This window comes from Capra hircus, chromosome 19 (assembly GCF_001704415.2).
Source record: "Capra hircus breed San Clemente chromosome 19, ASM170441v1, whole genome shotgun sequence".
Classification (NCBI taxonomy): Eukaryota; Metazoa; Chordata; class Mammalia; order Artiodactyla; family Bovidae; genus Capra; species Capra hircus.
The window spans coordinates 36,839,359-36,863,090 of record NC_030826.1 but is presented as its reverse complement, the minus strand read 5'-3'; the positions used below and the strand labels follow the sequence as shown (position 1 = coordinate 36,863,090).

The window sequence follows — 23,732 nt, the reverse complement described above, 5'->3', positions numbered from 1 at the left end:
CCTTCAGGCTCCACCATGATCTATCTGGGACTGCAACCCTGTCCTGCGTCCCCTGTTCCCTGGCATCCCTTTCGGAGTTGGTCATTCAGTCTACAGACGCTTATTGGGCATCCCCCATGAGCAGAGTGCCATGCTGGGTAGGTGCTGGGAAGAGACAGAAGAGGTTGGTGCCACCTTCAAGGGGAAAGCGCTCCCACCACAAACACCCAGAGAGCTGCTTACTGCAAGTTCACAAGAACTCTGTCTCACAATCAAAGAAGAAGGGGAAGTCAAACGGGTGGGCTTTATCAGAAAAGGCTTCTTGAAAGGGAGAAGCTGGAGTCTAACTTTGATTCTCAGTAGGGCTGTCCCAGCTAGGCGAGTAGATGCACAGGGCTGCAAAGCTCATCTGGGAGTGGGACCAGAATTCCCCACCACCTCTGCCCAGCAGCTAGCTGCCTTGTGAATCCTGGGCTGCCCCTTCCCCCTGGGCCAACTGGGTGATAAGGACGGGGGACCAGCCCCAGCAAGGAGGAAGTGGCCTGGCTTCCTGTTTGTTTGTAAATCTCAGAGCAGCACCATGGAGCCATGAACCTCAGCTAAGCAGAGCAACCCCAGCCTGAGCCAAGAGCTCTGGGGAGCTCGCCAACCAATCCAGCAAGCCCTCAGCCAGCTGGGACTCCAGAGCAGGGACCCATCCAGGGCAGCCACGCTTGGATGGCCAGCCTGGTAGCAGCCATGCCAGTTTGGCAGGGACAGGAGGTGGAGTAATGACTTCTCCAAAGAAGTTAGAGTCACACACTCACAAAATGAAGCCTCTGGGCAACTCCAAGGGCTCAAGTAATACCATCCCCCAACCTCAAAGATTATTTCCTAGGACCCTGGGCACATCTCGTTTGCCCGAGAGGGAAATTTTGCGCAGAGATCATTGGACCCTTTGAGAAATGGAGATGCGTGCATTGTGGTTTTGTTCGCAACAGCAAAATACATGGAAAACCACCACCAAGTCATACAAAAGCCAACTGGTGACAAAATATGATAGATTCAGGGGAAACGCTGCAGCCATTCAAAAGAATGGGGTGGATTTGTTTGTGCTACTGTGGTGAGATGTCCAAGATAAGTTCAGTAAATGAAAGCAGTCAGATACGGAAGAGCATGATCCCTTTTCTGTAAATAATCACAGAGGACATGTTCATATAGGCATAGAGATGGATGTGCTCCTGAATGCTTGACTTTTTGTTTTCTGAAAGGAAATTTAAGTGACCTAACAGTGATTATTTTGGGAAAAGCAACTGTGGGAGAAAAGTGGTGGAAAGGTATTCAGTGTTCACTATTTATTTTCCTGTGCTATTTTCATTTTTAAGTGATATATATACGATATTAAATATAATATTTAAAAAACACTACCTGTGGGCACTGGGGTTGTGATTTACTCTGTTTAATTCTTTATACTTCTCTGTATCATTTAAAATAAAAAATATTAGGCTTCCCTGGCAGTCCAGTGGTCCATGACAGGACCCCTGATGGGGGAAGATCCCACATTCCATGTAGCCAAAAAAATAAACAAAAGAAATTAAAATATCAAAGCAATAAGTATTATTTTTAAGCCAATTTAAGGAGTCAGGAAGTGTGTATTTGCAAGATTAAACAGAGTAGAACTAGGATCACACATTCTCCAGAAAAATTGACCAGAGGAGATGGGGAGAATGCTTTGCTTTAAGATCTGTACACATCGGTAAGAGTGGAGCCAATTCAATGCTCCACTTTATGGATTCCTGCTTTGACTGTGTGGATCACAGTAAACTGTGGAAAATTCTGAAAGAGATGGGAATACCAGACCACCTGACCTGCCTCTTGAGAAACCTATATGCAGGTCAGGAAGCAACAGTTAGAACTGGACATGGAACAACAGACTGGTTCCAAATAGGAAATGGAGTACGTCAAGGCTGTATATTGTCACCCTGCTTATTTAACTTCTATGCAGAGTACATCATGAGAAATGCTGGGCTGGAAGAAACACAAGCTGGAATCAAGATTGCCAGGAGAAATATCAATAACCTCAGATATGCAGCTGACACCACCCTTATGGCAGAAAGTGAAGAGGAACTAAAAAGCCTCTTGATGAAAGTGAAAGAGGAGAGCGAAGAAGTTGGCTTAAAGCTCAACATTCAGAAAACGAAGATCGTGGCATCTGGTCCCACAACTTCATGGGAAATAGATGGGGAAACAGTGGAAACAGTATCAGACTTTATTTTCGGGGGCTCCAAAATCACTGCAGATGGTGATTGCAGCCATGAAATTAAAAGACGCTTACTCCTTGGAAGGAAAGTTATGACCAACCTAGATAGCATGTTCAAAAGCAGAGACATTACTTTGCCAACAAAGGTCCATCTAGTCAAGGCTATGGTTTTTCCAGTGGTCATGTATGGATGTGAGAGTTGGACTGTGAAGAAAGCTGAGCACCGAAGAATTGATGGTTTTGAACTGTGGTGTTGGAGAAGACTCTTGAGAGTCCCTTGGACTGCAAGGAGATCCAACCAGTCCATTCTAAAGGAGATCAGCCCTGGGATTTCTTTGGAAGGAATGATGCTAAAGCTGAAACTCCAGTACTGTGGCCACCTCATGCGAAGAGTTGACTCATTAGAAAAGACTCTGATGCTGGGAGGGATTGGGGGCAGGAGGAGAAGAGGACGACAGAGGATGAGATGGCTGGATGGCATTACTGACTCGATGGACGTGAGTCTGAGTGAACTCTGGGAGTTGGTGATGGACAGGGAGGCCTGGTGTGCTGCAGTTCATGGGGTCACAAAGAGTCGGACACCACTGAGCAACTGAACTGAACTGAACTGATGGCAAATGTTTGAACTGTCTCTGTTTTTCTTTTAACCATTCCATTTCCCTGTTTCTCCTCCCATTTCATGGCCTCATCATTTAACTTTTTACCTGAAACAAACAATAAGAAACAGAAATCTGAAGGGAGAAGAAGATACACAATATGACTTCAATACACACGACCCGATCACTTGTCATTTGACTTAGTTGTATTCACTTCTTTATAAAAGATCTGTGTTTGACTCATCTTCTGGTCCCCTGAAGCATCTAGCCCAGGACTGTACCCAGCAGGCACTCAGTAATCATTGTTGGATGAGTAGATGGACCAGCTTGTGTATATGACACTTGTCCTTTTCAGGTCTACTCATTCACAGAGCATCCACGCAGTGGAAGTCCAAACTACCCCCAAGACTATCAGATTTTATTTTGCTTTTCCTCATGAGTGTTTGGGGAGTTGGAGGGAAACTCTTGGGGTCTCAGAAGGAGAATGTACTGTCCCCTCTGTGTCTCACTAATTCATTAAAAACTGGTTAATTCCCCCAAACTGACCTCAGGCTGCCAAAGCCTGAGTATCCAACACAGTAAGAGCCTGTCTGGTTTTAGAAAGAGATAAAGCTGAATTAATGGCGATCTCCCACCTGGTGAAGAGGGGTAGCACCAGTTTGGCTGGTGGTTGGGGCAGAACATTTGGTATATTTACAGTCACAGATGCCCAGGGGGTTCTATATCAGGAAGTTGACTGCAGAGGGTCACCTCTATCTATTTACTTACCCTCTGGTTAAGGCTGTTAGCTGGTGCTAACATCCTCCTGGTCCTTTCCCTGGGATCTTTTTCTGAACATCTTGTACTTGTCAACACAGCCTGGCACCTGCAGCAGCAGGCAGGTTGCTGCCACCTGGTGGAGAAGAGAGGCCACAGCCTTGCCGGGCTGGGCCTGAAACAGACTTGAGAGATGGAAGTGAGTGAAGTCGCTCAGTCGTGTACAACTCTTTGCGACCCCATGGACACCAGGCTTCTCCATCCATGGGATTTTCTAGGCAATAGTACTGGAGTGGGCTGCCATTTCAAACAGCTTCCACAGGACAGTGGATTTTAAACTTTCGTAGCCATGGATCTCTTCCTTTAAGACCACTAAGTGACTGAGGCCTTCCTGTAAGACTGCTAAACTCAACACTGCTGTGGCTGTAGCAGGAGAAGGAGGGACTCAGAGCCCCAGGGGACATGTTCCACACTCCCCCTGAGCTCAGCTGGCAAACAGCTGTTTACTCCCTCATTGCAAGGATGGGGAAATGGAAACTTGGCGATATAACGAGATTTGTGCAAATCCTTTGTATGAAACACATTTTGGAATATGTGCAGCCAACTTGTACCCCCAATCTCAAATAAGGAAGGTCTGAACGCAGCTTTCTGAGTGCTAGATCAAGCCTCCTACCTCAAGACATCTGGGCTCTGGGGAGGAGGAGCCTGGAACTCAACTCCTCCAACATCTTCTTGTTTGAATCAATCCAGGGGCAGACCCATGATGGTCCCTATGCCCCCTCTTCAATAACTGGCCTTGAATCAGGGGCCTGTAGATGCCCAAATAAGTTTTTTGATATCTGATGTTAGGGAGAGGCAGGCAGCACCTTCAAACACAAATAGGGATAGGAACGAGGAGATTTGGGGCATCTCCTGTGTGCTGAGCCCTGTGCTGAGCATTTTCACATCTGTCATCTCACTTATTCCTCAACAGCCCTGCAATGTGGATATTTGTGTCCTTAGTTTTAATGAGACAAAAAGGATGGTTAAAGTTGTTGAGTAATTTACCCAAGGTCTCCCAAACTAGTAAGTGGCAGAGTCAGAATCCCAACACGAATCTTTCTGATTCTAGAACTCATATTCTTTTACAAACGTAGTTGTCTTCTGGGGTGAGAAACCTGAGACTTACAGGCCAGCTCAGAGTTTCACTGTCAGCAAGGCTGAACGTGGTGCCCTGGCATGAGGGCCTTAGAAGGCATAAGTGCTGTCTCTGCCTCCTAAGTGCTGTGGTCTAGCTGGGGATGGAAGTGCGCCCACAAAGGGAATGAGGACCCCACACGCACTTGCACACCTACAAGTGCCAAGGATTTACAGGACAGGGGCTCCTGGGTATAGAATCCTGGAAGCTGAGAGATGGGATGGAAACAGTACTAGATGGAGGGTGGACGCCGGATTCCACCCTTGGCCCTACCACCTGCATCCTGTGGGATGTTGGGCAAGTCTCCTCCCCTCCTCCCCCAAATGAAGGGGCTGTTCCTGAGGCCCTGAAAACCTTCTGCTCAATTCTGTGCTTGTTGTGACTGCAGTGGAAATTTTCGAAGGAAGTGAGTGAGCTGGAGGGTTGTGGACGTGGGAGAGGGAAATAGCATTTCCCACTGAGAGGCCGGCGGAACCAAGTAAGATAAAGAAGCCATCGTTAGCCAGAGACGGCAAGCTCCTCTGCTCTTGAATGTGTGGTGGAGAACAGGGTTGGCACAATCTACAGTGAGGAACATCTGTGGGTTCTTTTGGGGTCTCTGATTGTCCAGGATAGACACTGTCTTAACCAAGAGACTCTCCCACCCACTGGCTAAGTGTCCCAGAGGCCCCATCTCTGAAGTCATTGCTGCACCAGGCTCCCTTCCTTGGCTGTGGCCTCGCCTGGCTTGGAAAGGACAGTCCAGCAGCAAACCCTCCTGGAGGGCAGACAAATGGAAAAGAAGTGGTTTTACCCCAGGCCTGGAGATCCTCAGACCCCTCAGTGGCTATGGGGTCACCTAATTCCCATCTGTCTCCTACCCCATTCCCACTCTGCGTATTCCAGAACCATGTGCAGCCACGGAGACAGCTGGGGTTATAAGTCTGTGTGCCAGGGCCTCAATGTTGCTTTTCTTCCCAGTTCACTGTAGCCTCGGACACAGTCAGGGACTTGGGTGACAATTACATTGTATCTGACATAAAGCCCTCAGGCCTGAGACTTCCAAATTTCAGGGTTCACCCCATATTTAAGGCTATCTAATCTCCTTAAGTCAGAGGTCAGCAAACATTTCCTATGAAAGGGCAGAGAGTAAATACTTTAGGCTTTGCAGGCCATGTAATCTCAGCTCTAAGTATGCAAGTCTGCTACTCCAGTGGCAAACATGCATAGTTATTTTCCAACAAAACTCTTACTTATGAACACTGAAGGCTGATTTTCATATCTTTTTCATGTGTCACAAAATAGTATTCTTTTGATTTTTTCCAACCATTGAAAACCAGTGAAAACCACTGTTAGCTCATGTGATGCACAAAAACAAGCCGTGGGCTGCCTGTGGCCTGCATGCCAGACTTTGCCAGCCCCTGACCCAAATGTTTACAGCTCATTCAGGCAAATTTAGATGGTCCAAGCCTGTCATCAATAAAAGGCTTTTCTGGCTAATCCAAGTGGTTTGTCTGATCTTCCCTGGATGACAACAGCTTCCAGTTCCTTCAAAGTAGCCTTGCCCTGTTAGTTGTAGTCTCTCTTCCAAAGTAGCTTGATTGGAGGATGCTGGAAATACACTCTCCTCCTTCTTCACACAGCGTCCTGGGCAGTCGTCCTCTTTCAAATCTAAACTAGCTTCCCCAGGCCAGTACATTTCCATTCTGTCTTCCAGCCGTGTGCATCTGGGCCTTGCCAAAGCATCCCAGCCTCTACCAGCTGGGACAGGCCTCACTGCTTTTTTGTTCAATCCTCAACCCCTCTGTTGCCAGAGTTCCAGAGCTAAAGTCTTTTGAATAAAAGGAGACCTTATGTGTAAAGAAAGGTGGGAAGAGGTCAGCCACAGGCAAATCCCTGGAGAAGAAGGATTTTAAGTTGGGCTTGAGACAAAAAGGGACTGGGATTGAAAGAGGGAGGTGAGAGAGGAGAGGTGCTCCAGAGAGAAGCAAGGGAGGGCAGAGGAGAGCGAGAGGAGAGTCCGCACATGCAGGCCGCAGGAAGTGAGAGGGTGGTGGGACCTTTGTGGGTGGATCGGTCTGCAGGACTGTGAGCCCTGCTTTAGAGCAGCCTGAGGCGACCTAGGGAAAAACGCTCACCTCGCCTCTAACCTCAGTCCTGTACGTCTATTCTTCATCTCGTCTGACAAACATTCAGTAACTCCCACTGAGAGCCAGGCATGTTTGACTTGGGGGGAAAAGGTCACGGGGGTTGGGGGAAAGAAGAGGAAGGGGAAATGTTGACTCACATAAACGTAGGGCTGGAGGGAGGACACACACACCTGCAGCCCAAATGAGCACAGAGTGCCTCCCGGGACTGTGGATCGGGGAAGTTTTGTGTGCGTTAGAGAAAGAAGCTGAGCTAGCACTCAGAGGACGTGAAGGAGGAAACAGAACAGGCTGCATCTTGAAAGCAGGACTCCATCTTGGGCCGGACTCTGGACTTTGAGTATATGCCCAGTATCTATGGAAATGACATACCAACTGGAAAACCAGACCCCCTGGATGGAAGAGCCCCAGGGCTCGTACCTAGACTCTCTGTTGCCTGAAAGAATATCCTAATTATCTGTGTAACTGAATAGAATCATACATTCTCTTGTGCTTATTGGGGTATGACCATAGGCCTATTAATAATTGTCCACTGTTAACTACCTAGGCTTAAGGAATATGAATCACGGGTTAACTTTGATTGTACCTTTCTTTTCCTTTGTTCAGGCTAGTTTCAGGGAATTTGGGGAGGTGGGTTTGGGCATATACACTTAGGGTATATAAAGTTTTCACAAGAACTGGTCAGGGTCCTTGGCTAAGAGGAGACTCTGCCTTGAGCCCGCCGGTGTAATAAACTGCACTCCACTATCTGCTTTGTCCTTCTGAGTGAGTTTGTTTCCCAAACACATGGCTACAACAGATGGGGGGCATCTGGACTTGTGAAATGTGGGGGAAGGGCTGACTGGAGGAAGTGACTCTGTGAGCAGAGGGGTGCAGCCAAAGTGGGGGGTATGCGGACAGGAACAAGGAACTCACTTTGGTGTGTGTTTTCAAAGGGGGGTTTCACTGGCATTACATTTGGAACAGCTTTTGTCGTGTGAGTCTGTCCCATACGAGGTAGGCCTCCTAGTGTCCCCACCACCTCCACTCGCCATCACCTAAAGCTAGTAGCAGCTGCCCCTCTCCACTTGCATTTTCAAACAGCACTCCCCATCCCATGGGAGCCACTAGGTAGGTATGCGACAGTAAGCAGTCAAGTATGTTGGACTAGAAAGGCAGCGAGGGCCTTGAATGCCAGAACAAGGTATTTGTACTTTATTAACCAAGGGAGGCCTCCCTGGTAGCTCTGCTGGTAAAAGAACCTGCCTGCACTACAGGAGAGCCCGGTTCGATTCCTGGGTTGGGAAGATCCCCTGGAGAAGGGATAGGCTACCCACTCCAGTATTCTTGGGCTTCCCTCGTGGCTTAGCTGGTAAAGAATCCGCCTGCGATGTGGGAGACCTAGGATCGATCCCTGGGTTGGGAAGATCCCCTGGAGAAGGGAAAGGCTACCCATTTCAGTATTCTGGCTTGGAGAATTCCATGGACTGTGTAGTCTGTGGGTCGCAAAGAGTCGGACACAACTGAGCGACTTTCACTTCACTTCAATCAAGGGAGGAGTAGCTGCTGAAGGTTTTTCAGGAGAAAGGGGAAGAGATCTACTTAGAAAAATGAAGTTTGTTGACATATACTCAATAGAAAACTGATGAGAACCTGCAGTATACAACAGGGAACTCTATTCAATGCTCTGTGGTAACCTAAACAGGAAGGAAATCCAAAAAAAGAGGGGATATATACACACGTATGCATGCTAAGTCACTTCAGTCGTGTTCGACTGTTTGTGACCTTATGGACTGTAGCCCACCAGGTCCCTCTGTCCATAGGATTCTCCGAGCAAGAATACTGGAGTGGGTTGCCAGGCCCTCCTCCAGGGATCTTCCCAACTCAGGGATTGAAGCCATGTCTCATTATGTCTCCTGCATTGCAGGAGGTTTCTTTACCACTAGCGCCACCTGGGATGTGTATACATATAGCTGATTCCTTTTGCTATATAGCAGAAACTAATACAACATTGTAAAGCAACTATACTCCAATAAAAATAATGAAAAATGAAGCTTGGAACAGTGTGCAGGATGAACAGGAGGCCAAGGAAAGGCAGGGACATCATTTACAGCTTCCTGTGACTGTCTCACCCAGGTTATTTTCAGTCAGGATGGGCTGCTTTGCCCACAGTATTGGCAGATGGGAAAGGTCCAGGGATGGCCTAAACACTCTTCCCTGCTGATGGCTGGACCACTGGCTCATTAGAAGAGCATCTGCTACACCAGGCTTGGACAATATTCCATTCTCTCTCTCTCTCTTTCAATTTGACCCACCTGGAACGGCACAGCTCCTCCCACTTCGGTCCACACCAGCAGAACGCGTATAAAATGCAGCAACCTTTGAGGGTCTTCTTTCCCGGCTCCCCCAGTTCAGGGCCCAAACAAGGGAACTATTCAGCCTGACCAAAGGAGGCAGGGATGGAGACACTCCTGCTTGGCCCCTCCCTGGGCAGGACAGGACACGGCTTCTGATCCAAGGCCAAGAGAATCCCGAGCTGATAAAAGCCCATTGTGGCAGTGTCTGGAGAAACCCGGAGGCCTTCAGGGGACGCTGGGGCTAAGCAGTCAGTTAACAGCCCTTGAACATTTGTGAAAAGAATTACTTGGCGGAAGTCAAGGCAGAATGAGGCCCCGGGTTACCACTGGCACCATTCATGGCAGGGAGGCTACAGACAAAATCAGCAGGAACTGGCCTGCCTGCTGCTGAAGGGCTGACCTGGAGGCAGAAAGAACCCAGAGGCTGGGGAGGGCTCCCCTCACACACCTGGGTGGGAAATCCAATCTCCTGCCAAATGCAAGAAACAAGCTGCTCTTTTAAAAAGGGCCTGGGGAAGAGAGGCGCCTCCTGCACCGCAGCCCCCCCGCACCCCCCACACCCGCCAGGGTGTCCGGAGCAATAAACAGCAGGAAAGGAGGAAGGCCGCTGAGTGGAAGCAGGTCTGGAACCTATTTAGCAGTCAAGCTCTTTCTGCTCCAGTCTTCCATGCATTTTGAGTTCAGGCACCTCCCCACTTGCAGGCCTCGCTATTCTTACAGCAAAAAACACAAGTAGTAAGAGTTATTCTGAGATAACTGATGCCAGGGAGGTGGTGAGGTGACGGGCTGAACGAGGCTCGCTCAGCATCAGAATGAAGCTTTGGTGGGAAGTTCAGCTGAGGGTCACGAGCCCATCACACTCCTGTCGGCACGCTCACAGTGGTGGGAAGGGACGTGATCCCCGCGGAGGGGCCCTGGAAGGGGAGCAGGGTGTAGTGCCGGCAGAAGTCAGGCCCCAGCCCACCCCAAATCAGTGCATCTGTCCCCTTTCCCAGCTGACAGCTGGCCCTATCACTCTGGGAGAGGAAATGCAGAATCCAGGTCACAGACCAGCCTGCCGAGTCCTCTTAAGAGGCTGCTCTCCTTGGCCAGGTGGTGAGCCTGGGATTAAACCAAGAGCAGAGGTTAAAGCACAGTCAACGTGGGTGCTGACTGCACTGTTGTTCCCGTTCTGTTCCTTAAAGGATCCGAGGTGGGTGACCGGCACAGCTCATTTCTCAATCCTGTCCCCTCTCCCCCCGCCCTTCAAAGACCAAGGCCTTTCCACAGCAGAGTAAAGCGGAATAAGCAATACAACCCCATGACAGGCAAGGCACCGAAGCCGTCTACTGTCTGTCAGTCTAACCAGAGCGCACTGCGGGCTTGGCAGTGTGTTTCACGTCAATCCCTCTCTCAGTAAATGCGCCTACAACTCCCAACTCAAAGACAACAAAGGAAGTTAACAAGCCTCCATCCAACCTTACCTCCTAAGTACCCATGGCATGATAAACCTCACTTGACACCACTGATTAATTTCAGGCTGGGGATGGATCTGGACGGCAACCCAGTGTTTTCTGAAACCAAAGCATTTCCTGCCCTGCTGGAGAGTCTGTCCTCTCTGGTGATACAATTGTGCACAGAGACTATTGGCATGTTCTGTCCTGAGCCCATGGCTCCCACAAACAAACGAAACAAACCCACAAGACTGAGCTGGAAGGTCTGGGTGTCATTTATTGATAGTTTACACACATTTGTCTTCTTCTCATGGTCATTTCCTTCAAGGCACAGGCACAGAGCCCTCTAGAAGGGCAGTCTCTGAACCAGGGAGCCAGGAACACGGGATGCACACGTCTTTGGCAGGCCTGTACAGCTCTGGCCGGATGCAATCCTTCAAGCTGGAAATCCGCCGGGTATTTGAGACACGAAGGTGGGAGGTGGAGAGGAAGGCCACAGGACTCTCATCTCAGTCCAGGCCTGCTCTCTCTATTCAAATCCATTCCAGAACTCTGAGGCGGGGGGAGAGCAAACCAAATCAGGCCCACCCACCTTCACGGAGGCAGATTCTTCAATCCGTGCCGTTTGTACACACGTGCTTCCGCTGGTCCCGCAGTTAAAGAGCATCAGCTTTATGGTAAGAGATGGATCACTTCCTCTCTGACCCTCCCCAGCACCTCTCTTCAGCTGGGTCTGTGCAGGAGCCACTGGAGAAATCCGAGGCCTGTGTTCACCATTCATCTGCGTGTGCCATCTTCCTCAAATCCTGAATGAAGGGTTGGTTGGAGGCTACAAGTTTACTCAGGCCTCCCACTGACTCCCAGCTCATTACACACAAGGCCCTGCCTTTCTTCTGCCAATTCTCAGTGCCTGGGCAGGAGTGCCAGCCGGCCCCAAAGACCGGAACCAAGCTGTCTGTGTAGGCACTTAGCAATTTGGGGTAGGAAGGTAAATTAAAAAAAAGGGGATGGAAATGAGAAGAATCAAAGAGCTCCATCTGATTGAGTAATTAAGAGATCTGAAGTGATTTTACTTTTATTTCCTTCACTTTAAGCCAATCATGAAGTTTCACAGTGATTTCTGGGGCAGGAGAAGGAAGGTGGTGCTGAGCAACTTCGGGGCTGTGGTCCAGCTGGCCCAGGAGGTGTAGGCCTCACTGGGGCAGCTGGAGGAGCACCGACTGCCCGGCAGGCAGGTAGGTGATGTTCCGCGAGCGCGACAGCTGGTACGCGATGTCTTCTGCGGCCTCCAGCTTGCGCAGCTCGATCAGGCCATCGCCTGCAGTGGCGAGCGAGTTGGCGATTAACTCGGCCGCCTTGGAGTCGCCCTCGGCGGAGATGATGGCTGCCTTCTTCTGCTGCTCAGCCTGCGAGGGTGGAGGCAGAGACCAAGATGACACCCTGGGGCGTGATGGCGGGTTACAGCCTCAAAAGCTCTGTGTTAGGCACCCTCTCTGGATCCTGAATGAGCTCTGGGATTTTACCCCTCTCTCCCTTCAGAAGGGCTCAACAAACACTATTCACTCAATTCTCCTTGCCCTCATCATGCCCACTGCTCACTACTAAAGGGACACATTTCTGTTGGCTGTATAGAGAGCTGTCTTATTTCAAAGTCCTCAATAACATTAACAGCAACTGAGGCCAGCCACCTACTCTGAGCCTGGAGGATCCCAGGCCAAGGAAAAGAAGAGAGAAAGAAAGGTAGACTCAACCTTCATCTTTCCCTCCAGGCCCAAGTCAAAGCGACTTTCATCAAAACCAGTGCAGCCAAGTAGGAGCAGCAGGCACAGGATGCTCCTTAGACTGTGGGCTAAAGGGGTTCCCGACCAGGAACTTGGGCACCCAGTATAAGACCTCCTGGCTTTCCCAGCTTGTATCAACAGGAAGACGTCTACCTACAATGTATGACCTTCAGAACGGTGGGAGGAGAGCGCGGTGCAAGGCCTCCCTGAGATTAACACACAGTTACTCAACTGAGGCTCTGGGGCTGTTCACTCAACAAATGTTTACGGATACCTAGTATCTATCTGAGGCATGGTTTTGGCTATGTTCTAGATGCTGGAGAGAGGAAGAAAAAAGAAAAAAAAATCTCCACCCACATGGAGTCTATATTCTCTAAAGTTAAATGTCTACCCATATATCTTTCTTTGGTTGATTCTAAGGATGAAGGAATCTTGGATTAGGAATAAAAATCCAAGTGTATTAGTGGTGGGGAGAAGGAGATACATGAAATAAATACACCTTTGCAAAGACTGAAAGACCAGGCCCTGTGCAAATCCACTGCATCCCAGCACACTCTGACACATCTGGATGGATTTAGTGCTTGAAAAAAAATCCAGTGACAATAGTGTATCTGGTGCAACGTTTGATCCTTTAGGCTTTCAGCTTTCACTGTATAACTAAGGTTAAAAACAACTTCTCAGTGAAGCTGAAAATATTCCAGAAGAAACATTTTTATTTGTGGGAGAGTGTTTTTGATCTTAGGGACGTGGAAAAGAAATTACTCTTCAATGATTTAGGAACATAACCTCACATATCCCTGACTAGACCCTAAAGACTCTGGAACCAATTGCAGGAGTACAGTCTTTTCAATCCCCTTCCGATGACCCCGGAAGAAGAGATGACAGATGATGAATTTCCAGGCCACCCAGCAAACGGGGCGGCTGAGCACAGGAGAAAGGGGAGAGAGGCTCCTGCCATCTGGTTGAGCACTCACCTTTTCCACCACAAATCTGGCCCTCTCTGCTTCCTGCTGAGCCACCTGTTTGGCTTCCACCGCTTCTGTGAACTCCTTCCCAAAGGTCAGATGCGTCTAAGGGGAGAGAGTGAGAGCAAGATGAGGCACTGTAATTGCTTCGACAGGGCTGCTGCAGAGCCCCTATGGCGGCTGGAGGAAGAGGCCAGGAATGGCTCTAGCAGCTGGAGATAACATGAGGCCAGAACACCCTTCCACCTCCACATCTGTGTCCAAACTGAGTTCGCAGCCCAGAATTCTCAGCTGCCCAACGTGCTCCTGTTCATCACTGTCCTCAGGTAGGAAACAGCCATGGGGACCAGAAGGTGTCTACTCAACTGACCACCTCCCCAGGGGAGAACGGTGGGTTCCAGGACCCCCAGCACCAACAAGTGCTCTTCCAAGGCCCTTTGATGGCCTGTTCAAAGCCCCCAGAGAGACCAGATGGAAAACTGAGCCCCTGAGAGTGAGGCACGCAGCTGGTTCTCAGGGATTCAAGAGTGTGAGGCTCTCTGCTCATGGATTAACCAGTCCACTGCTTTCTCACAGCATCTCCATCACAAAACAGGGAAGAGGATGAGTGAGACTTCCAAATCATGATTTTGCAAATCACAGTATTCCTATGAGCAAGTCCTTCTGGTAAAGGGTTTAAAAAAAAGAGAAAGCAGGTAAAGATTATTGCTCAGGGTGAACGTTTAAAATTCTGATTATGCACAGGCCTTCCCTAGTAACATAAGTGATCAAGTGCAAACAATGGGAACAGAGCTCAGCATTCCTAAAGCCTAATTTATTTATCTAACTTTTTATTAAATGGGAAGAATAAAGGGGAGAATAGTATGGGTTTTGCTATCAAATTCTACTTGTTTCATTCTACCCCCACACTCCCAATCTCTGCTTTAAGAAAAACTAGCAGCTCAAAACCTCTTCTGGAGAGTAAACGGCAGTCCATTGTCTTTTCAGAATTTTTAACACTCCTAACTCTTATACTGCAGCTGTTCTACCTTGCTTGCTCCATTTCTGGACTTCTGTTCAAAGTTTGGGGAAGAAAATACGACCCTCAGAAATGAAAATGAAATGTGCAATTAAGGAATAAAATTTCTTTCCAGAAGGGCCAGCTGAAGGCAGCAAACTCCCCATGAAACCTAATTTTCTCCTCACACCTCTTAGACACTGTTTCTTGTGGTCAACCCGCATTTCCCCAGAATGGACTATGTGGTTAAAATTTAGCAAAATGCCAAGGTTCTCCTTAGGTTTTTACTTACTATGTTCTCATGACCAAGGTGTTTAGATTAACACTAAGTGGGAGGGCCTGAAAACTGCTCTGGTCGCAAGGGCCAAGTGGCTGCAGCCTGGCGTCTTGCCAGTAGAGGGAACCCAAAAGCCTTCCACGGAGGCAGTGCCCTGGGGTGAGCAATGGGCGTGCACAGGGTGACTGTTTAAACAGCTGCACAGATGCTGAGTTGGAAACGGTGCCTTTCCCCAGTGACGCGCAGGAGAACGGAACAGGAAACACCCTACCTCACTACCCGAACAAATCATTCCAAATGATTTTTCCTAGAGAATCAGAAACACGACCCCTTTCCCTCACCCTCCCTGATCTGAAATGCTATCCTGCCTGTATTGCTTTCTGTCTGCACTGCGGCATTCAATGTCATATAAATACACAGACCACACAGTCTCAAGAGGGTAACTCATGCCTCAGAGATGCCCCCATACCAGGCTTTGGGGGACAGAACCATTCATTTACACTCTATCACCTTTCACGGGGAGTTCTCAGCGTTCACGTCACTGCACTTCAAACCCTAGGTGTTAGGAAATCCCCAGGGGTCAGGCTGGGAGGTCTGTGCACGGGAGAAAAGACTATGCAAGCTGCCCCCTAGTCTCTATCAGGCAGTTTCTGCGTCAAACGAGGTAAACGTGACGCTTCCTGGGGAGCCGTGAGCAACACTCAGTCTGGGGAGGGAAAAAACCTAGTGGCTAGGGACCACCTGGGTAGGACCAAAAATCAAAACAGAAATGTCTACGGCACAGGGGCAGTAAAAGAACCCTCATCTGAAAATAAACCCAAGGAGACTGTCTCATACCACTAAGAAGGTTCCATGTTTTCCAGTATTCATCAAGGAAAGTAGGACCTGGAAGGTAGGACCTCACAGTATCTACCCAGAAATGGAGCCAGGCACCCCCGTACCCCCACCCCTCCAGCTCCCCAAGACCCTTACCAAGGATACGTCATCCAGGATGAGCCCAAAGGTCGCTGCTCGCTCTGTGAGGTCATCGCTCACCTGTCTGGAGACCAGCTCTCTCTGGGTGATCAGTTCTCCAGCATCAAAGCGAGCCTGGTTCCAAGGGAAGGCAGAGGAGCGAGTCATGATTGCAAAGAAGCAGAATCCCAATCAGTCATCACCAAGCTCTTCCTGCCATCGAGTGCGTTCTTGGGGGCTGGGCTCGAGGACGAGGCCCTGCTCACTCACCACCACGGACTTGAGGATCTCTGTAGTGATGGACGGCAGCACGCGCTCATCGTAGTCCTCTCCAATGCTGGTGAAGATGCGAGGAAGCTGACTGGCAACCGGCCGGAAGAGGATGCGCAGGGTGATGTTGACATTCTGCAAATCTGAGGGCAGGGCACAAATGCTGGAGTTAAAAACACAAATCACATGGCCTCCTGTGACCTCCCCTAGGCCAAATCTGCTACAATTTATAAGTAAAGTTGCTGATTAACAAACCCTTCAAGGTGAGGTGCACAGGTTCATGGTTTCTTTGGTAGAGAACCCAGCAGAGCACCAGCGCTAATAACTTCTCAAAGGATTCTGGTGATGACAGCTTTTCCATGTCCTGAATGCCCTCTGACATGAGCAAATTCAGATTATAGGTCTAGTAGGTGCCGTGGAATCTCTGGAATAATGAATATGTTAAGCAAAGAGATAAGCCAATGCCAAGAATACTAGGGTAAGGCCTCTCCAAGGCCAGGTAAACGTGGCTCAAGGCAGGAGTGTGCCTCAGAGAGATGACTGAGTCCAGTGGACTGACAGTCCAGGGCCTGGCTGTGACTTAACTCTAATGTTTACTTATTACACAGCCTCACTAAACCTTAGCCTCTCTCAGCTTATTTCCTCATCTGTAAGAACAGGGATGATATCATCTGCCTTCCAGGCACGTTGGGGGAAACTGAAGCAGACAATATAAAAGCACTCTGTCAAATATGCAACAGAGGTGAGGGGTTATCAGACTCCCTGAGAGGCCGCTTCTCATTACCAGTCAAAGGACCAGGGAATTACGACTTCCCCTGACAATCCAGCTGTGCTTGGAGCCGAGGCACTGCTTGCAGTCATCAGCAATATGGACCAAGTGCCCATGAGATGAGTTCCGAACCAGGCACTAGAGCGGGAAATGGTTATACACGTACTCATTAAGGCCTTTAAGATAAATTATTTAACTTATATGCAGAGCACATCACGAGAAACGCTGGGCTGGATGAAGCACAAGCTGGAATCAAGATTGCCGGGAGAAATATCAATAACCTCAGATATGCAGATGACACCACCCTTATGGCAGAAAGTGAAGAGGAACTAAAAAGCCTCTTGATGAAAGTGAAAGAGGAGAGTGAAAAAGTTGGCTTAAAGCTCAACATTCAGAAAACGAAGATCATGGCATCTGGTCCCATCACTTCATGGGAAATAGATGGGGAAACAGTGGAAACAGTGTCAGACTTTATTTTGGGGGGCTCCAAAATCATTGCAGATGGTGACTACACCCATGAAATTAAAAGATGCTTATTCCTTGGAAGAAAAGTTATGACCAACCTAGATAGCATATTCAAAAGCAGAGACATTACTTTGCCAGCAAAGGTCCGTCTAGTCAAGGCTATAGTTTTTCCAGTGGTCCTGTATGGATATGAGAGTTGGACTGTGAAGAAAGCTGAGTGCCGAAGAACTGATGGTTTTGAACTGTGGTGTTGGAGAAGACTCTTGAGAGTCCCTTGGACTGCAAGGAGATCCAACCAGTCCATTCTAAAAGAGATCAGCCCTGGGTGTTCACTGGAAGGACTGATGCTAAAGCTGAAACTCCAGTACTGTGGCCACCTCATGCAAAGAGTTGACTCATTGGAAAAGACTCTGATGCTGGGAGGAACTGGGGGCAGGAGGAGAAAGGGATGACAGAGGATGAGATGGCTGGATGGCATCACTGATTCGATGGACGTGAGTTTGAGTGAACTCCAAGAGACGGTGATGGACAGGGAGGCCTGGTGTGCTGCGATTCATGGGGTCACAAAGAGTTGGACACAACTGAGCAACTGAACTGAAGATGTTTCTTAATGAACCCCACCCCACTGTTGATTTCCTCTGATATAGTAGGCAGGCCAGACCCTTTACAGGAGGCTCGTCCTCTCCCTCGTTGGGAGAAACAGGACAGATTAGACAATACCCTGTCCCCTACCCTGTCCAACACACTTCTCACTCTCAAGCACCAGCACAGACGCCCGTTCCTCACAGCTCCTCTCTGCTCCCCTCCATGCTGCATACCACACCCCACTCCTAACGCCTGTCCACGCCTGTCCCCCTTGCTAGATCGAACTCCTAAAGGCTCCCGCTTTACTCATTGCTGAAGTACCCCACCCTCCGACCCAGCACAAAGCCTGACACTACTATAGAAAGCAAACATCTGCCAAGGACCAGCAACATCCACGCGATCCCTCTTCCTGCACAGAAAGGTCACAGCCGAGCCAGCACCTGCCACTCCATTTACTGCCGTGCACCTCTGCGTGCACGATGGGGAGGGGAGAACCGTGACAATAATTCATTTCGGGCTCCAACCAGGGAGTCGGTGGCATGTCAGACACCAAGTTGCTCAGGGTGTGGGTCCCGGCCCAGGAGGTAACAGTGTGGGGCCAGCACTGCTGGAAACACAGGTCTGGAAGCCAGGCCAAGGGCAAGCCAGCTGAGAAGGCAACACAACGGCTGGATCAGCGTACAGTCACCCCGGGGGCAAGAGCTGATGGGAAGGGCCAACCGCGAGAGCAGAGGCACACTCAGATTTCTTTAAAGCTGGACTGCGATGTGACTACTGAAATACATCCGTCCATTTCTCTAAATTCATACAGTTGTGTGTGTATCTTGAATATACAGGCACATCTCATGTATTTGTGCTTCGCATCCACTGTATTTCCTACAAATTGAAGGTCTGGGGCAACACTTTATCAAGCAAGTTTATTACCATCATTTTTCTAACAGCACCTGCTCACTTCATGTCTGTATCACATTTTTAAAGATACTTACTTGGCTGCTTTGGGTCTTAGTTGTGGCACATGAGATATTTTGCTGCAATATGGGGACTCTCTAGCCTTAGTTGCATGGGCTCTAGTTCACTGACTGGGGATTGAACCGGTATCCCCTGCATTGCAAGGCAGATTCTTAACTACCAAGAAAGTCTCTCTGAGTCACATTTTGGCAACTCTTAACAATATTCCAAACTTTCCAATATTATTACATTCACTATGGTGATCTGTGATGTTACTATTATAATTCACTGAAGGCTCAGATGATGGTTAGCATCTTTTAGCCATAAGGTATTTTTTAATCATGGTATGTACACTGTTTCTTTAGAGATAGAGCTGTTGCACCTGTAACTGGATATAGTATGGGATAAACATAACTTCTATTCTATATGTACTGGGAAACTAAAATATTTGTGTGACTCACTTTATTACAACATTTGCTTTGTTGCAGGGGTCTGGAACTGAATTCATAATGTCTCTTCAGGCATCCTTGTATACTTCTTTTTCTGTAGCCACATAAAACTCTTCAGGAAAAATATTTAGGGAAGTTCAACGCATTCTGGATCCCACGGCACCTGTTCCACACACTCCACTTTACCTGACCCACAGATGAGACTTACCTTTGCTACCAGTGATTACTGGCACGTTACGTGGTCGAGAGCGGCAGTCAAAGATAATTGGTTTCTGTACCCATGGGATGAGGAAGTGAGTCCCTTCTCCTACGACAACGTCCTGCACTCCCCGGAACCGGTCAAAGATGACAGCTCTGTGCCCAGCATCCACTGGGAATGAAGGATAACAATGGGTCAGAAAAATCCCCTCACCCTTAACCAAAAGGATCGTGTCTGAAAGGCCCCTGGTGTTTTCTGTTTATATAGTAAGTCTCTTGCTCTGTCTTCCCACACTTCAGGACTCCAGAGGCTTCTTAACAGCTACGAAACAAAGCAATCACTTTCTGTCCCGTGTCCTCCTAAGGACTTTGGTAACAGGATCTATTCTCAGCATTCTTCCTCCTTGAAACAACTGGCTGCTGATTTTCTGATTAACCACTCCACCCGTGAACTCCCACCAACACATTCCTAGGAACCAGCTCCCAAAACTTCCTTCTAAAACTCACAGTCCATCCTGGTTCCAATTTAACCCAGTATTCCCAGAAGCAGCACCCTTCCTATGGCAATCCTAAAATTTGGAAGTCCTCATTTTTTTCTTTCCAACAGCTTGGTTTCTCTAAAATCTGAAGGGGTTATAGAGCTGTCTTGCTAATTTCAGAGAGAAATTAATGATGGTGATTACAGTCTAGCCATGCAGGGTATAAGATCAGAGTATAAAGCTGGGCCACAGAAGCAGAGCAGGCTTTTCTGATCAGCCACTTTCTGTCTCTGCCTTTTTGGGCTTTATAGTTGGTCCAGTATCTTCACTCTGAAAGTAATCCTCCTGCTGTCAGAGTCTCGCGTGAGATGGGTCAATCTATTGCTGCTTTCCAACAGTGAAAAGTTAAGAGAATATCAAAGCAGGAAGTGTCTTAGACATAAACTAGTTCAATCCTGCTGCTTGACCAAGAGAAACCTGCGTCCTATGGAGGGGAAGGTGACTTGCCTAAGGTCACATAGGAAAGTGGAAGAAAACCTAACTGTTTTTATTTTTTAAATTTTTGGCCACACCGCTCCACCTGCAGGATCTTAATTCGCCAACCAGAGACCAAATCTGCACTCCCTGCAATGGAAGGACAGAGTCTTAACCACTGGACTGCCAGGGACGTCCTCAAAAGACAGCTTAAAGCCTGGTTACACTGTTAAAAGCTGGGCAATGCATCTCAAAGATATTTTCTTGGGAACAACTCAACTAGAGCAGAGCAACAGTTTTTGCTCAGATCAAGGTCACCAAAGGTCTAAAGCCCTTGCTGAGTTACTCCCCACATAGGCAGAAGAGAACAGACTCTCCATTTCAATTGGCCAGCAAAATCCTGACATACTGATACTTTAACAAGAGAAAGTGGAAACACCCAACTAGGTTGGGAGGCTCTTTGTAAAGAAAGGCTCTGAGAGAACCTAAGGCTCCAAGGACAGAGGTTCTGATGACAAGGCCATCATATGGTGCAGGATGGCAGCAGGTGAGCCTTCTTGGTCAAATATATTCACAGCAAGTGGTTGCCAAAGGAGTGTCACATGGCCTAGGCAGACCAATGAAAATCCTCTGGCAAAGGTCAGTGACCCACCACCCCTCAGTGCCTCACCATTATACAAGGCAGAGTTCACCACGCCTCCTGCAACGGCTAAGGCAAGCCCAAACTTGCCAATGGACTCAAACACTTTGGCAGCCATGTCTCCTTTGGCTGGACCCACTCACACCTAAGGGGGTAAAAACAAAACAAACAAAACAACTCAATCCCCAATCCTCAGAGGAAGCCCTCTCTGAGGCATCACATGCATTTCTCAAGCTAGCTATTTATTTCCCCACTCCTGAGAGCTCTAAATCTTCAACTGAAAGACATTTCATAAATAACACTCTGCAGCTTATAAAAATGTATAATCAATTCCTCTGATCTTCTTTCTCCGCTGCTTTCTTCTTTTTCTACTACTTAAGAAATGGCGTCTGGGGTATTGGTACAAAATGGGAAGGAGGCATGGGCTGGATTACCCATAGAAAACTTAGCACCATAGCAAAACAGCCTCTCATCTCCTGGACCTGCAGGCCGCAGAAGAGAGGCTGCGGGGTTGGTTCTGTGTGATTTTGATTCAGAAAAGAACGTGGTTCCAACAACAAAACAACAGTAGCAGCTAACCTTTACAATAGGCAGTCTTCTAACAGCAATTGGTGTATTTAATCTTCACATCAACCCCTATGAAGTAGAGGACTACACAGATGAGGAAACTGAAGCACAAAGAGAGGTTAAGTTACAAGAAAAGCCTAAGATCACGCAGCTATGAAGGAGGCAAAGAGGATTAGAACCTGGAAGTCTAATTCTAGAAGACACAGCTTAACTCCTCACCACGGTTTCTCAACATCAGGTATGAAGAATGAATAACCTGTTATTATGGAAGCAGGCTCTGGATGACGTTCTGGGGCCAACAAATCACGAGAAACAACAGGGCCAAAAATGTATTAAACAGCTGCACCGCGAGCAACAGCCCTGGAACAGGTGGGGGTCGGGGCAGAAGCGGGGTGGACGGGAGCGCGGCTGACCTCTCTACAATCTGCTCTTGCACTTAAACTTTGTCTCTCCCCGCCCCATCGTCGTCGGCCACTTCAGCCTCTACCCCTCCTTCTCAGGCCTCAACTTCTGAGTATCTTCATCTCTATCCGTGCACTTAACTATTCCATTCCCGTGATCAGGACGCCTAGTCCTGACCCCTCGGCCTTTCCATTCCTAATATCTTCTGGATTATTCCTCACCCTGCCCCCATACACACCTACCTACCTCTACGTAACTCCTGGCTCCTCCCAGGCTCACCCCCTTCCCCTCCGACACGAGGCGGACCCAGGCACACACTCCGCCCGCCCAAACTTGAAGAGAATGGGAACGCAGAGGTGGGACTGCAGAGACGCCAGAACGCGGACCACAGCCGCTCCCCAGCTTTCTCACCTGCTTCCACTCTGACCTCCACATGAATTCCCCAGCCACAGACAGCGCGTGCGCCGGACAGCTCCTCCATGTCCCCGCCCTACTTCCAAGATCCGCGCTTCGGATTGGTGAGGACGAGCGCTATGCATTCTGGGAAGGGTGGCTTGCTGCCTTACTGTTGTTCCCAGACTCTTCGCAGATGAACTACAATTCCCAAAAAGCCATGCGGGGGTTGACCCGCGCTGAAAAACCTTTTGTCTTTGGTAGTACTGAAGGTCCAGTGGTTGCCGCAAAGCATTTGGGGGGCTGTAGTTTCTTGGGGGATAAATGCACGTGCCTGTTGTGAACTGAAGCTGGAGGCTACCAGAAGATGAGCCCTAAGGCTCTCAGAAAGAGTAGCTGGGCCTGCTGGCTGGTGGACGAGATGGGCAAGGGCAAGTTTATGGCTGATGAAAGAGGGCGGGTGTGCATGGGGGATAAAGTTGTGAAGTAACTGGTGGACTGGGAAACAGAGGAGATATCTTCTTTCCAAAGCCCTGTCTAGAAGCGACCTGAGTTGTGGGACACTGATTGCCAGAGTCAGAGAGAACCTTAGAAACCATCTGGACTAGAAAATGAGGTCCAGAGAGAGGAAGGGAGTCATTCAGGGTCATGCAACAATTTAAAAAAGGGATTGGGCTTAAAGTCTGGGTTCGGGGGACACATTTGTAAGTCTTATTTGGAGAATTTGCAAAGATAGTGCAAAGAAGCTGTGTAATCTTTACTCAAATTCACCTACTGCTAACAATTTGCTCCATTTACTTTTTTGATCTAAAGCAATAAAATAGCCAGTTATTTTATCAGCAAATTGGGTTTACTTGAGAACAGCAAAGAATTGCAATTCTGGCTGAGCAATCTATGGCAACCCACAGGCAAGTCTGCAGAACAAGGCAGAGGACTTTTCTTTTTTAGTGGAGAAGGGTGACTTGGAAGGGACTGTCATAAACAAAGAGTTAGAGGGAACTGGGAATTAAAAAGTGTGGCTTTTCGTTGTCTCAACTGTGACAGTCTCTTTCTTATTGGCTGGGCTGTTTCTGAGCAAGGAGAAAATTTTCCTTCCTTCTGCTGGAAACTAAAGTAGTAACCTTTCTATTGGAGATGCAAAGCTGTCTCTTCCTGTTGAGTCTCTACCTGTTGGTAGGTTGTGAGAGTTCCCTTTTCTGTTCTCCTGACTCAATTTAAAATGAGGTTTCTGCTTATTAATTTTCACATTTTATCATTTGTTCCCTCCTCTCACTCTGCCTCCTTTTTTCTCTCTCTTTGTATTTTCAAAGAATAAGGATATCCTATTACATAACTTGAATAAATTTAATATACCTTCTGCATCCCATTTTTTCGATTGACCCAGTAATGAACTTTATAGCAGTCTTCTCCTCTCAGCCTCCAATATAGAAGGCAGTCAAGATTCGGTACTATATTTATTTTTCTTGTCTCTTTAGTC

At 48.3% G+C, this 23,732-nt stretch overlaps 1 protein-coding gene across 2 annotated transcripts; it reads right to left on the bottom strand.

The window, feature by feature from the left end:
• On the bottom strand, positions 10,895-22,356 carry PHB (prohibitin). Of its 2 annotated transcripts, none has more exons than XM_013972518.2 (7): positions 22,274-22,356; positions 20,924-21,038; positions 19,311-19,472; positions 15,887-16,029; positions 15,635-15,751; positions 13,398-13,493; positions 10,895-12,048 (listed from the first exon to the last, which is right to left on the bottom strand). In XM_013972518.2, the coding sequence occupies exons 2-7, from the start codon at positions 21,009-21,011 to the stop codon at positions 11,836-11,838; spliced, it is 819 nt and encodes a 272-aa protein (XP_013827972.1). In that variant the 5' UTR covers positions 21,012-21,038; positions 22,274-22,356; the 3' UTR covers positions 10,895-11,835. The 2 variants fall into 2 exon arrangements, with proteins under 2 accessions (XP_013827972.1, XP_017920403.1); XM_018064914.1 differs by lacking the exon at positions 22,274-22,356 and adding an exon at positions 21,473-21,556.

Coding starts and splice junctions, on each gene's coding strand:
- PHB (XM_013972518.2), bottom strand. CDS start 21,011: ATGGCTGCCAAAGTGTTTGAGTCCATTGGCAAGTTTGGGCTTGCCTTA. Junction 19,473..20,923: donor GAACTCTGCCTTGTATAATG/GTGAGGCACTGA, acceptor CTTCATTCCCAG/TGGATGCTGGGCACAGAGCT. Junction 13,494..15,634: donor TCCTGGATGACGTATCCTTG/GTAAGGGTCTTG, acceptor CTCTCCCCTTAG/ACGCATCTGACCTTTGGGAA.